The sequence below is a fragment of the Myotis nattereri genome (assembly GCF_964212035.1).
Source record: "Myotis nattereri genome assembly, chromosome: 3".
NCBI lineage: Eukaryota > Metazoa > Chordata > Mammalia > Chiroptera > Vespertilionidae > Myotis > Myotis nattereri.
In genome coordinates this window covers 102,863,848-102,876,820 of record NC_138077.1, presented here as the reverse complement: position 1 = coordinate 102,876,820, position 12,973 = coordinate 102,863,848, and the positions used below count along the sequence as shown (strand labels likewise).

At 40.1% G+C, this 12,973-nt stretch overlaps 1 protein-coding gene across 1 annotated transcript in view; it reads left to right on the top strand.

Annotated features, from left to right (window-relative positions):
• The window catches only part of MED12L (mediator complex subunit 12L), a gene marked incomplete at its 3' end in the record, with an annotated part of 370,596 nt that extends 361,130 nt beyond the window's left edge, over positions 1-9,466 (top strand). The window contains exons 39-43 of the mRNA XM_081086020.1: positions 2,596-2,685; positions 4,533-4,762; positions 6,386-6,554; positions 8,617-8,712; positions 9,437-9,466. Of these exons, the coding sequence (XP_080942146.1) occupies positions 2,596-2,685; positions 4,533-4,762; positions 6,386-6,554; positions 8,617-8,712; positions 9,437-9,466 (615 nt within the window). The remainder of the gene's footprint in view (positions 1-2,595; positions 2,686-4,532; positions 4,763-6,385; positions 6,555-8,616; positions 8,713-9,436) is intronic.
• Positions 9,467-12,973: the final 3,507 nt, after the last annotated feature.

Below are 12,973 nucleotides of genomic sequence, written 5' to 3'. Positions count from 1 at the left end.
TGTTCTCACAATATGATCCTCCATGAGCATTTGTAAAATCTTCCAAGTGACTAAAGAACTTGTCTTATTCTGTATTTCCCCAACAAATTGAAATATTTCTATAAATTGAAAGGATGCATTCCTGGCATTATTCTGGGGGAAAAACAACAATGGTTGGAGGCCATTTCAGTTTGGTGGAAGAGAATGGGGTATTTTTCAAAATAATTCAGGGCAAAACAGGATAATAAAGCTATTTGCAGAGCACCTGGAGAATGCTAGCCAGTGTCTATGATTTCCTCGGGGAGTATATGCATATCAGGATTATTTCCTACTGTGCTGAAGTAGGTGATGGGAGGGAACGAATATCTTCACTAATAAATAGCTGACCTTTAAACAAAATTGGTTGACTGAAAATGCATGAATTTTAGAATAGAAAAATTGATTTGAAATTTTTGGTCCTTTTCTCCTTGCTTGAAGTTTTAGTGCTTTTTCCTTAAATGTTAATTTAGTGATTTTTAATGTAGAATAGTTTCTTATTTTTATTTTTAATCCCCACAATATCAACTGTTATTTGTCAGTAAGAGTGTAGCCAGTAATTCAGATACTTACCTTATCAGTAATCTAGTTTCCCTCACATGGAAATCATTGGTTGTTCTGTAAGTTTTTCAGAAAGCAAAGAGTAAAGAGTTAGATCCAGTGTAGGAATCAGCATGCAAATGTCACAGACAGGTCTGCTTCGCTTTGTACCAAACACAGCCTGGGTATTGTAGACTACACATGGATCTCCAGATTATAACTCACAAATAAGTAATTCATTTTTCTTCATTTCTGTAAAAATATTAAAATGTAAATATATATATCCCCACAAAGAAGCACAACAATATGTTTCAGGGACCTCACATGACACTGTCAGGGAGCACTGATTTGATGCGTGGCATTTAAAGATCTGGTTGATTTATTGAGCATAGTGCTTGGAAAATCAAATGCAGTTGGGATACTTGGGGGCAATAGCTGTGGGCTCCCAATGGCCACACTGCCATGCATGGTTCTCATAGAGGGACTTGGGACAAGCGTTTAGAGATATAGTCACACTTAGATTAATCAGCTAAAGGCTGAGGGCATCTTTATGGTACCCTCTTTTAGAGAGTGAGATTCTTGTTGAATATATACAGGTATTACAGAAGAGACCCTCAGAAACACATGTTTGGTCCGCATATGGGTGGGTAGTCACCTGAAAGAGGCTGAAACTCTTAAGGGCCCCAAGTAATTTCATGTCAGGGTCAGAGAAAGAGCTTTACTGTCTGGTATATCCATTTACTTTCAATATTTTTAATAAGTCTCAATAGAGATTCTCCTTTTGGTTATTTTTGGGTGAGCTTAAGAGGCTATATGTCCCTAAATAATAAGCACCAAATGAGGTTTTAAATATTTTCAACCTTAATATCACATATAGAAGCACCTCATCCTAATGGAAGAGCCCTGAACTTTGGAGTCAGACTCACCTGAGCTCAGACAATGGCTGGGCTAGGTCTGGTTGGGTGAATCACTGAGCAGTGTAAGCCCTTGCCCGCAGCTTTTCCTCACTGAAGACAGGGGGTGAGGCTCCCTCCCTGCAGAGTCCCTGCCCGACATTGAGAATAAGAGCAAGAAGCCTGTCCCTGGCATATTATAGATGTTTAATCAATCTCAAGCTAAGTGTTCATACCTTTTTCCCTGTTAGAAATATCTATACTACTTTCTAAGAACATGAAAATCTTTTATACAACTGTTATTTAGCACTTTTAAAAAGTGTAGACATCTATTATATAAACGTTAGTAAAATATCCTAGGATAAACCCATTCTCTATCATTAGTAAGTCCTGAAAAGACATAGGGATGTTGGGAAGTTAGACCTGTGGTTATTACAGCAGCTTCCATGAAGTAGCATCTGACGCCAAACATAAAATAATACTGCTTTTCTAAATATATTTATTTTCCTAAGGTCAAATTGTATTAAATGAGAACTGTTGAAAGATGTCCATTGGTTTTATTTTATATTGTAATTGGTTAGAATTGTATTTGCTGTTAACTTATACATTTTTATTGATTGTATTTTAATTGATTATTGGAGTCAGAGGAAATACCAAATTCATCCATTGAATTCATGGCTAAATAGGCATATTTTAGGCCACTGGAGAGAAGCTATCAACAAGTCATGAAATTTGTATATGGCATTTGCTTTCACCACATGTGCTCTTTTCGTTATGGGCACAGGGTTTCTGATCTTACAGTTAGGGCTTCCTGACTTTCACTGCAGCAGGGCCGTGTCCTGGGTACCCAGGAGCACTGCCATGAGCCTCTCGGATGAGCTGACCATTGATTGTGGTGGCTCATATTTACGTCTGTTCTCTACTTTTGGGGGCAAATGTAGTCTCCTTTGGAAAACATAGTAAGTTCAACAATCTCTACACACATAGGAAAGAGGTGAGAAATCAGATTTTCTGCAGTTTGGAAATCTGCAAGTTCTGTTTTCACATATTGACATTTGGTGTCATGGGTTGTTGGGGTTGTTAAGCAGGAGCTCAAATCAAGCCCTTGCTGTTATGATCAAGAATTCTTCTTGGCTTTGTTTTCCAGGGCCAGCCAGGGGACCAGGCTGCTCTCTTTGCTGCACAAGCACGGCCCTCCCCTCAGCTCCCCCAGTATCCAGGGCTGCAGCAAGCACAGGTACCCACAGTGGCTTCATAGATGCTACGGGGATTTTTTTTTTAACCAAAAATGTGGGGATATTTAATCTCTTTATTTGAAGTGGGAAACCGAGTAAATAGGGTGTCAACTGCTTTATGGGTCTAGAACAGCCTTGGCCAAACTATGGCCCGCGGGCCGGATCCGGCCCATTCGGCTGTTCTATCTGGCCCGCGGAGCTGAAAGAGCGGAGGGTTCTCTTGCTCTCTCCTCCGTTCCTTCACCAGCAGCAGTGTTAACATGTATTAGTTCACACAAACGCTCCATCCATGCTTTTGTTCCGGCCCTCCGATCCAGTTTAAGAACCCATTGTGGCCCTCGAGTCAAAAAGTTTGCCCACCCCTGGTCTAGAACTTAGTTACACCTGCATTACCAGGGATTGTTGAACAAGTGTCAGGATTAATTTAAAGAACACATTTTAGGAAATTCTTTAATTGAAAACATAAATCCAAACCTCTATTAATGATTTTTGTAGGTATTTAAATGCTTAACAGTCCCCAAATACTTACGTTATAATACAAAATGATATCATTCATGCTTGAATTTGTCACATTAAAAGATAGTTTCAAAGAGTACAATAAGAAGGGAATTGGCCTTGGCATCAGACCTTGGCAACATTCTTGGCAACTTGCTAGCTGTGGAACAATGTGCAAGTCACTCTCAGTCCTGGTTCCCTTCTCTGTAAAAGAGAGGGCGCACTGGGCATTTAGGGCAGCCTGAGGAACTGCCGTGCCGCACCCAGTTCACAGCAGCTGCTCAACAAATGGTAGGCTTGCCTTCATATAATGTGAATCTGGAGCTGTTTTTCTAATTTTGTTTTTTCTGCATCCATGTACTTTTACCCTGTCGCTCCCATAATCAGGAGCTGGAATGTTGGTAAGACAGCTAGTTGGGGCTAGCAGCTCATACTTTGCCACAGCTCAAAGGAGAGCGAGGTTGGCCTTCTCAGGCACGGAACCCTACAGGCTGGTTCCATTCATGCTGCCTGCTGGAAGTTCATTACACAGTATTCTGTCTTCCAAGCCAGTGCCATTACACTACCTTAAAATATGGTGCTTTCATGATTTGAACAGCAGTCCTCTTCTACTCTAGTCAGCATTCTATTCTATAAAGTATAGTGATCTAGTGAACCTCAGGTTTTTCATTTACATTAGATGTCAAGTTTAGAGAAACAGTCATGTGTATGCTAATGTTGCATAGAAAAATGAAATATTCAGATGACTGGTACAGTGCAGAACTGGGCTTCAGTCTAGCCAGGACTAGAGGGTAGTGAATAGTCATCTATTACATCCTTACTCTGGTAAGATATTAATGTTGTTGTTTTTTATAACTGGTTAGTTACTCCAGGCACATTCATCAGATTTAGGGAAGTCACATATTAGGAAAGTGTACACCATTATTTTAATATACATGAGCATGGGGCAGCTCTTCTGAGTAAGTTTAGAAGTGGCATTATTGATGCTTGGGTCTGTTGAGCACTGATGTCATCTGTGCATAAGAGGAATGGATGCTTATCTATAAGGAAACATGCACTTTCTCCTTCAGCATAAGCAAGCAACTGATCTTAAAACTAATCTCTTAACCACATGAGGATTCTTTTTATTTTTTAATTGTATTTTCTGGTAAATCATTATGTAACCAGTTCATTCTGTAGCTTTCTGATTAGCCTCTCTGCCTTCATGGCATCTCTTTCATACTTTGAGTCATAAAAACATTTGAGAATAGTGACTTTCAGGGGGCTTCTCCTGGGTTTACCCCTATATAGCTTAGCAATAGGAAAGCTGGTGGTAAATAAAAACACTGACTTTGTTCCTTGTGCCTGCCTGCAGGCCATGCCCCAAGGCTATACTATGTATGGAACACAGATGCCTTTGCAGCAGACCCCGCAGCAGCAGGCTGGCAGTGTGGTCCTGTCCCCCAGCTATAACTCCAGGACCTACCCGGTTGCGCATTCCAACCCTGCGCTGATGGAAAGACTCAGACAGATGCAGCAGCCGCCCAGTGGCTATATTCAGCAACAGGCCTCGCAGTACCTGCAGCCTCTGACTGGCTCCCAGAGGTAACATATCTAGAAACAATGATTGCAGTAGTGGACACGGCTCTTTGTTATGTTTTTTCTAGAGCATGGCACTTATATGGTTTTTGTGAACTTGCATATTTATATATAATTTAAATGATGTCATCTTATTTTTAGGAGCACCCAGAGATTCAAAATAAGTAATGGCCCATCTTGTTTATTTTATTAAAGGCTCCTATATTTTGATTCATACCTTCCATAGAATGGGTGTAATATATTTAGATGAAACCACTATATTTAGAATATGCCATTATATTTAGATGGGTGTAATATATTTAGATGATACCACTATATTAGTTCTAGTGTTCTTTCTTTTCCCTTCTTTTAATAAAGGTCTTTTTGGCTAAAAATATCTAAGTTTAAAAAAAATGTTGATTAATGTTAGCAATGCCTTACTAGAATGTCTTGAACAGAGCCATAAAGTCTATGATTACAATACTCATTGTACCTGATGCCTACAAGACTTTTCTTAGATTTTAATTTTTACCTTTTCCACGTCAGGGATGGTTGGCAAAGCAGGGTCATGAAAGGCCTCTTCTCAGTTCTTGCTTAATCAGATCCCTTAGATATAGTATGTAACTTCATTGTCCATTAGAGTAGCCAGCAGCCACATATGGCTATTTCAATTTAAACAAATTAAAGTTCAATTTAAAACTTAGTCCCTCAGTTACACTAGTCACACTTGAAGTGGTCAGTAGTCACGTGTAGCCAGCAGGGCCAGCATCGATGATGTGTGACCAGTACGGTCACACCGGTGACTGTGTTTAGAGGACCCACATTTGATGCAATACTCTACTGTCACCTTCTTGAAATTCTAATTTTTGATCAGGAAACCTTGCAATTTATTTTGCACCAAGGCTCAAAAATTATGTAGCTAGTTTTGGTGGCCAGCGCAGATATAGAATATTTCAGTCATCATACAACGTTCTAGGGATGGCATTAATCTAGAAGAATTAAATTTCACACACAATTTTGTGCGATGGTAGATAGTAGCCTAGCTTCATGTATTATCAATGTTGCACGCTAACCCTAAGTAATCACTATTTGGAAAGTGGGCAAGGTTGATGGTAGCACATTTGGGCAGATAAAAAAAAAATTGGAAAACAATTTTAATAAGTGGCATCATTGCACATTGCCCAAGAATTTGAACTTTAAAGCCACAAAGTTCTGGGTTTAAATCCCACCTGTGCCATTTTCCATCTGGATTACTTTGGTATGTTACTTCGCTAGCTCTCTGTTTATTCACTTTTAAAGGGGAGATAACAAAACTACTGGCCTCAGAGGGCCTCTGTGAAGAGTCAATGAAATAACACCCTTCAGACTTTTACCACAGTGCCTACTCCAGAATAAATGCTCAGTTAATGTCACTTGTTACTGAAAACTATTAACCATTTTTAATCATGAATGTTCTTTTCCAAGTGATCCCATCTACCCCTACCCCTGGGGATCCAGATTATCTTAACCACTGGCCTTTACTGAATTTGAATTGTACCAGTAATTATGGAGCACAGCCGCTTCTCTGTGAGTGTGTGCTGTGCTCGCTAGCTGCCCGTTAAAAGTGTGGCAGTGTGCTCGGGCCTGAAACCAGCTGTGTGTTCTTTCCAGACTGAATCATCAGTCCCTTCAGCAGAGCCCGCTGATGGGCGGAGGAGTCGAGGCAGTGCTGACTCCCACACATCCGGGCCTGCCAGTGCCGCTGCCTCAGGACCCGGTGCGGCCCAGACAGCCGCAGGTGCGACAGCAGCAGAGGCTCCTCCAGGTATGGGGCTGGGAGGTGAGGTCAGCACCCGGCGGGTCCTTAGCAGGTACGAGGAATAACAGGCACTTCAGACTTTAATTGCCAAGTTCCAAGGAACACTGTGTATTTGACAGCAGGACTAAAGTGTTATAATTTAGTTCCAACTTGACCAGAGTCTTCCTATGTGAATATGCCAGGTCACAGCAGGAGCGTACATTTTGCAGAGCATCCTTCCCCTTTCACTAAGCATCAAGGTAGCCGATGCCTTTATATTGGTAGGGTGAGCCTCAGCTTACTCAGTCATTTAATTAGAGGCCAGGCAAAATGAATGCAAAATTCCTTATATGTATTTTTTTTAAAGCTGTCTAGAGCTTTTATCATATTTCTAGAGGGATCTGTAATCCAAAAACATTTCTGTAGTACCTCTGGTCTAATTGGACTATGAAGTTGGCATTAAATAAGTAGAATATTTCAAAGAAATATTTCATCTTGACTGTTAGAATCCAGAGAGCTATCCTTTAATTATTTGAAATTAATTTTAGGTCTCCTAGATAAAGAGTTCCTCCCCTTGACACATTTTTGCTTCTAACTTCCTCGTTTATGAAATATAGGCATTATGTTCACCTGTTCCATTGGTCTTCCTTATGTGTGAGTCTGTCCTTGTTGGGTTGGAGGTTGCCTGGTGAGTCTGCACAGTGCCCTCTCCTCTCACCAGCAGTCCAGCTTGAGATGCTCAGTCATTTTATGTTTTACTAAGAAAGAAAAGAAAAGCACCAAAACACGGGACTCTAGTTCCCTGGTGTACGGTCAGTGAGGAATAAACCTGCCCGCAGGAGGGACAGGAGCAGAACTTGATGTCTCAACCAAGGACTGGTGCTTCTATTCCCTCTGTTTCAAAATTTCACAGTTTCAAATCACTGAGGAAAGTTATTACATTTATTTCTTTACTTATTACCTTCTGTCTTACATTGGTGTTTTTTAAGGCTGCAAATCTGGAAAAGTTAATATTCCCTTTTTACCCCAATTAGCATACTGTGTCCCTCTGGTAATTTTTTTCCTTAACAACACATTCCCTAGAGAAAAAAGAAGTGATTTGTTTTTACATCAGGATGACCATTATTTCTTTTCTGGTGATGAAGTTGGGTTCATTTCTCTTGGCAGAGTTCAGAGTCAGTGGAAGACTGCTTCCCTGTTGTAAGCATTGTTCACACTGGGGAAACCCGTCCAGATCTCTGCTTGGATTCCACGTCCATGTGCATTGTCACTTAGAAATGCCAACAGGCAGTAGCTATTTATTGCATTGCCCTAAAGAAGAAAAATAAATTGGAGGGTAATATACACACCGAGTTGGAAAATGCAAAGGATGAAAAGAAGTCTGGCGCTGTCCTCATCAAAATGAATGTTTGGGTGGAGGAAACTGAAGGTCCTTGAGACAGACCATCTGCTAGGATTTTCCTCTCATTCTCTATGTTTCCTCTGTGACTTGGAAGTGTTTCCAAGAGTTCTGTATTTCTGCCAACTGTCACAGACACAATTTATGATTTTATTCTCGTAATGTATGCCAGAGCTTCCCATATCTACAATTACTTTAAAAACAAACAAACTGATCTTCTGGAGTTCTTTAAGAACAACTCCTTTGTTTCCTCCTCCTTATCTATCTTTATTTTCATCTTCCTTAAAAAAAATAAAAGAAAGAAAGAAAGACCACAAATGAATCTTCTAGTTCATCCAGACGTCACAGGGAATGAAAAGATAACTACGGGCACTTCGTGTCTAACGTGGCAGTATAAGAAGGATAAGATATATGGAAGGCAGGCAACATGAAAGGACTTGACAGTGAGTTAGAGCATGTACTGGGACAACGCAGGACAGGATAGACAGAGAACGCTGTGACTACTGAAGGGTGAGGTCCAAGAGGGCTTCATGGCGGAGGAGATTTAGGTCTTTCCTTTGAAAGATGAGCAATTTGGCAAGGCTGCTATGGAAGAGGCTGGTGTGTGTTATTTTGCCGCAACAACATAATTAAATAAAAGGCATATGGGAAGAGAAGACTGGAAACTAACCCCTTTGTTTAGTATAAAATCCTTTTTCTTTCTAGATGCAGCAGTCCCAGCAGCCCCCGCAGTCCCAGCCGTCCTCGCAGCCCCAGAGCCAGCCCCTCAGTCTGCAGGCCGTGCAGCCCCAGCAGCCATTGGTAAGGCCTGGTGCTTCCAAATCAAACATGGGGGCATTTTCCTTAAAGTCTGTTTGCATTTTTCATGTCCCATAATAGTGTTAACAATTAAAATAGCCTAAATATATTCTGGCAATTTCCCCAGAACTTTATCAGAGTGGGATGATATTGATGTTGTAGTTGATGTATTAGTTTTCATAGAAAGCTACAAATAAATATTTGGGGTTTAGTAGATCATACTATTTTTCCTTTTCAAGGTTTTCCAAACATCTCTATGAACTAAAATATTTATATTCAGACACAAAAATATTTTTATAACTTACCATATATATAGTTCAGAAGATTATCTTCCTGTGAATTTTTACTATAATTTCAAAAAAGCGTGAGAGTGCTTTCTGAAATATTATCTTTACTGATGTAAAAAAAAAATACTGATTTCAGCAGTTAGCATTTGCTGCAGGAATTTTCAAGTAATTCATAATTGTTTACTTCTCTGGCTTTGTGAACCGAACTTTGAAATGTTATGTGCATCAGTGAACATTTGCAAACCTCAGAACTTACAGCAGCCTTTACTTTTGCAAGTGCTGTAGCCCTGCTTTATTTTGACTTAACCTTGTTCTTTAAATTGCCTCTTTTTCTGTTTACCTAAATGTATTCTAAAAAGGATCATTTTCTCACTGCCATCAGTGGTCACAGCACTTGCTACATATTGGAAATACCTGTAAAATAAATACTTACTCTGCAGGTAATTCAGCAATGTGAGCTGTGTGCGTGAGTACTACCTAGACCAGTGATGGCGAACCTTTTGAGCTCGGCGTGTCAGCATTTTGAAAATCACTAACTTAACTCTGGTGCCGTGTCACATATAGAAATTTTTTGATATTTCCAACCATAGTAAAAAAAAGATTTATATTTTTGATATTTATTTTATATATTTAAATGCCATTTAACAAAGAAAAATCAACCAAAAAAAATGAGTTCGCGTGTCACCTCTGACACGCGTGTCATAGGTTCACCATCACTGATCTAGACAGAGGGAGCTGGCTGCTGCCCATTTTACACTTAGGGAAACTGGTGTCTCTTTTCAAGACAGAATTTGAATGTGGATGATTTCATAACTTGTAGTAAAGAAGGAACAATATGGCCGGGACTAGAGTACATTAGGAGGGATCAGAGTAGAGTTAGTGGAGACAGGTCTGATATACGCGAGTAGGGCTGCTAAGGGAACATGGTCAGCTGGACTAAGACATTCTGTGGAATTTGGCAAGCCCCTGCTTTGCTCAATTTGATCTCCATGTAAAAAGAAATTATCTTTATTGTTGAAAATATTACAGATGTCCCTTTTTTCCCCTCATTGACCCCTCCATCCTGTTCCTACCCCACACCCCAGGCCTTCTTCACACTATTGTCTTTGTCCATGGGTTATAGACATCCTATATAATAAAAGGCTAATATGCAAATAGACTGAACAGCAGAACAACCTGTCGCTCTGACGCGCACTTACCACCAGGAGGCAGACACTAAACACAGGAGCTGTCCCCTGGTGGTCAGTGCGCTCCCATAGTGGGGAGTGCCACTCAGCCAGAAGCCCTGAGCTGGGCTTATAGCTGGCAAACACAGTGGCAGCACTAAGGAGTCTGACTGCTGGCTTAGGGAGTCCCCTGGAGGGAGCTGGCCTAAGCCATCAGACAGACATCCCCTGAGGGCTCCTGGACTGTGAGAGGGCACAGGCAGGGCTGAGGGACCCACCGATTGCATGAATCTCATGCACTGGGCCTCTAGTATTCATATAAGTTATCTGGTTATTCTGTTCCCTCCTCCCTCCCCCACTTTCCTCTGAAATACGTCCATCTGTTGCATGCTTCAATGTCTCTGGTTCCATTTTGTTCATCAGTTTATTTTGTTCATTAGATTCCACATATAAGTGATATCATGTGATACTTGTCTTTCTCTGTCTGGCGTATTTCACTTAGCATAATACTCTCCAGGTCCCTCCACGCTGTCTGAAAGGGTAAGAGATCCTTCTTTTTTACAGTTGCATAGTATTCCATGGTGTGAACGTATCACAGGGTTTTTCATCTACTCATCTACTGTTGGGCACTTGGGCAGTCTCCATATCTTAGCTATTTTATATATTAAAAGCCTAATATGCCAATCGAGCTCTGTCCATTTTCACATTGTACTTTTGTTAAATAAACTTTAGTAAAGAAAAAAAGAACAGCCACTATGATCTCCATTTTTTAAGGAAATTCTTTATCATGAATCTAGTTTATTTTTAGCTCTGATTCTTTTTTTTAATGTGTCTCTGCAATCTACCTTCAAAATGCTTTACAAGTAGAGTAATATATAAACATTCACAGACTTCTACTTTATCCTCATGGGTGTATTAGCAGGGATTGGCTGACTGTTCCTTACAAATGTGGAAGAGAATCCTTTGGATGGGATACTGCTAGCTCACTCTAATGTCTCTCCTAAGAACAAGATATAACTTTGCATTTTGTAATAATTTCTTTAAAAACAAAACAAAACAGGATTTTTTTTATTGATTTCAGAGAGGAAGGGAGAGGAAGAGAGAGTCAGAAACATCAATGATAAGAGAGAATCACTCATTGGCTGTCTCCTGCACTCCCCTTAATGGGAATCAAGCCCACAACCCAGGCATGTGCCCTTGATCAGAATCAAACCTGGATCCTTCAGTCTGCAGGCCTATGCTCTATCCACTGAGCAAAACCAGCTAGGGCTGAAATAATTTCAAACTTACAGAAGAGTTGCAAGAATAATACAAAGTGTTGCCATAAACAATTCACCCAGATTCACTAATTATGAACATTTTGCCACATTTGTGTTTTTTTAAATTAATCTTTATTGTTGAGATTATTACAGGTGTCCCTCTTTTTTCCTCCCATAGCTCCCCTCCACCGGGTTCCCACCCCACCCCAAGCCCTCGCCACTGTATTGTCTGTATCCATAGGTAATGCATACATGCATATAAGATCTTTGTCTAATCTCTTCTTGCACCCCCCATACCCACTTCCCTCTGAGAATCATCAGTCTGTTCCATTTCCATGCCCCTCATTCTATTCCATTCATCAGTTTATTCTGTTCATCAGATTATTTATTCACTTGATTTTTAGATTCACTTGTTGCTAGATGTGTATTTGTTGTTCATATTTTTTATCTTTACCTTTTTCTTCTTCTTCCTCTTCTTAATGAATACCCTTCAGTATTTCATATAATACTGGTTTAGTGGTGGTGAACTCCTATAGCTTTTTCTTGTCTGTGAAGCTCTTTATCTGACCTTCAATTCTAAATGACAGCTTTGCTGGGTAGAGTATTCTTGGTTGTAGGTTCTTGCTATTCATCACTTTGAATATTTCTTGCCACTCCCTTCTGGCCTGCATAGTTTCTGTTGAGAAATCAGCTGAAAGTTGTATGGGCACTCCCTTGTAGGTAACTAACTGTTCTTCTCTTGCTGCCTTTAAGGTTCTCTTTTTGTATTTTTCCCTTTGCATTTTAATTATGATGTGTCTTGGTGTGGTCCTCTTTGGATTCCTCTTGTTTGGGGTTTTCTGTGTTTCCTGGACTTATAAGTCTATTTCTTTCACTGGGTAGGGGAGGTTTTCTGTCATTATTTCTTCAAATAGGTTTTCAGTATCTTGCTCTCTCTCTTCTTCTGGCATCCCTGTAATTCGGATGTTTATATGCTTGAAGTTGTCCCAGAGACTCCTTTCACTATCTTCATATTTTTTATTTTTTATTTTTGCTCTTCTGGTTGGGTGTTTTTTGCTTCCTCATATTTCAAATCATTGATTTGATTCTCAAGATCCTCTAATCTACTGTTAAATCCCTTTATGTTATTCTTTATTTCAGTCAGTGTATGCTTAATTTCTGACTGGTCCTTTTCCCTTTTTTTTTTTTTTTTTGGCATCTCACTAAGATTTTTGAAAGTCTCACTAAGTTCCTTGGAGGTTTCTAGAAGATTCCTGAGTAACCTTATAACCGTGGTTTTGAATTCTATATTAGTAGTTTGCTTTCTTCCATTTCTGTCATTTGTGACATGTCTTTGTCTCCACATTTTAGCTGCGTCCCTGTGTTTGTTTCTATGTATTGGGTAGCTGTTAAGTCTCCTTGAGTTGATAGAGTGGCCTTGTGTAGTAGGTGTCCTATAGGGCCCAGTGGCTCAGCCTCCCCAATAACCTGAGGTGGACACCTTGGTGCACCCCTTTATGGGCTGTATGCACAGTTTTGTTGTAGTTGAGCCTTCATTGCTGTTGGTGTCACT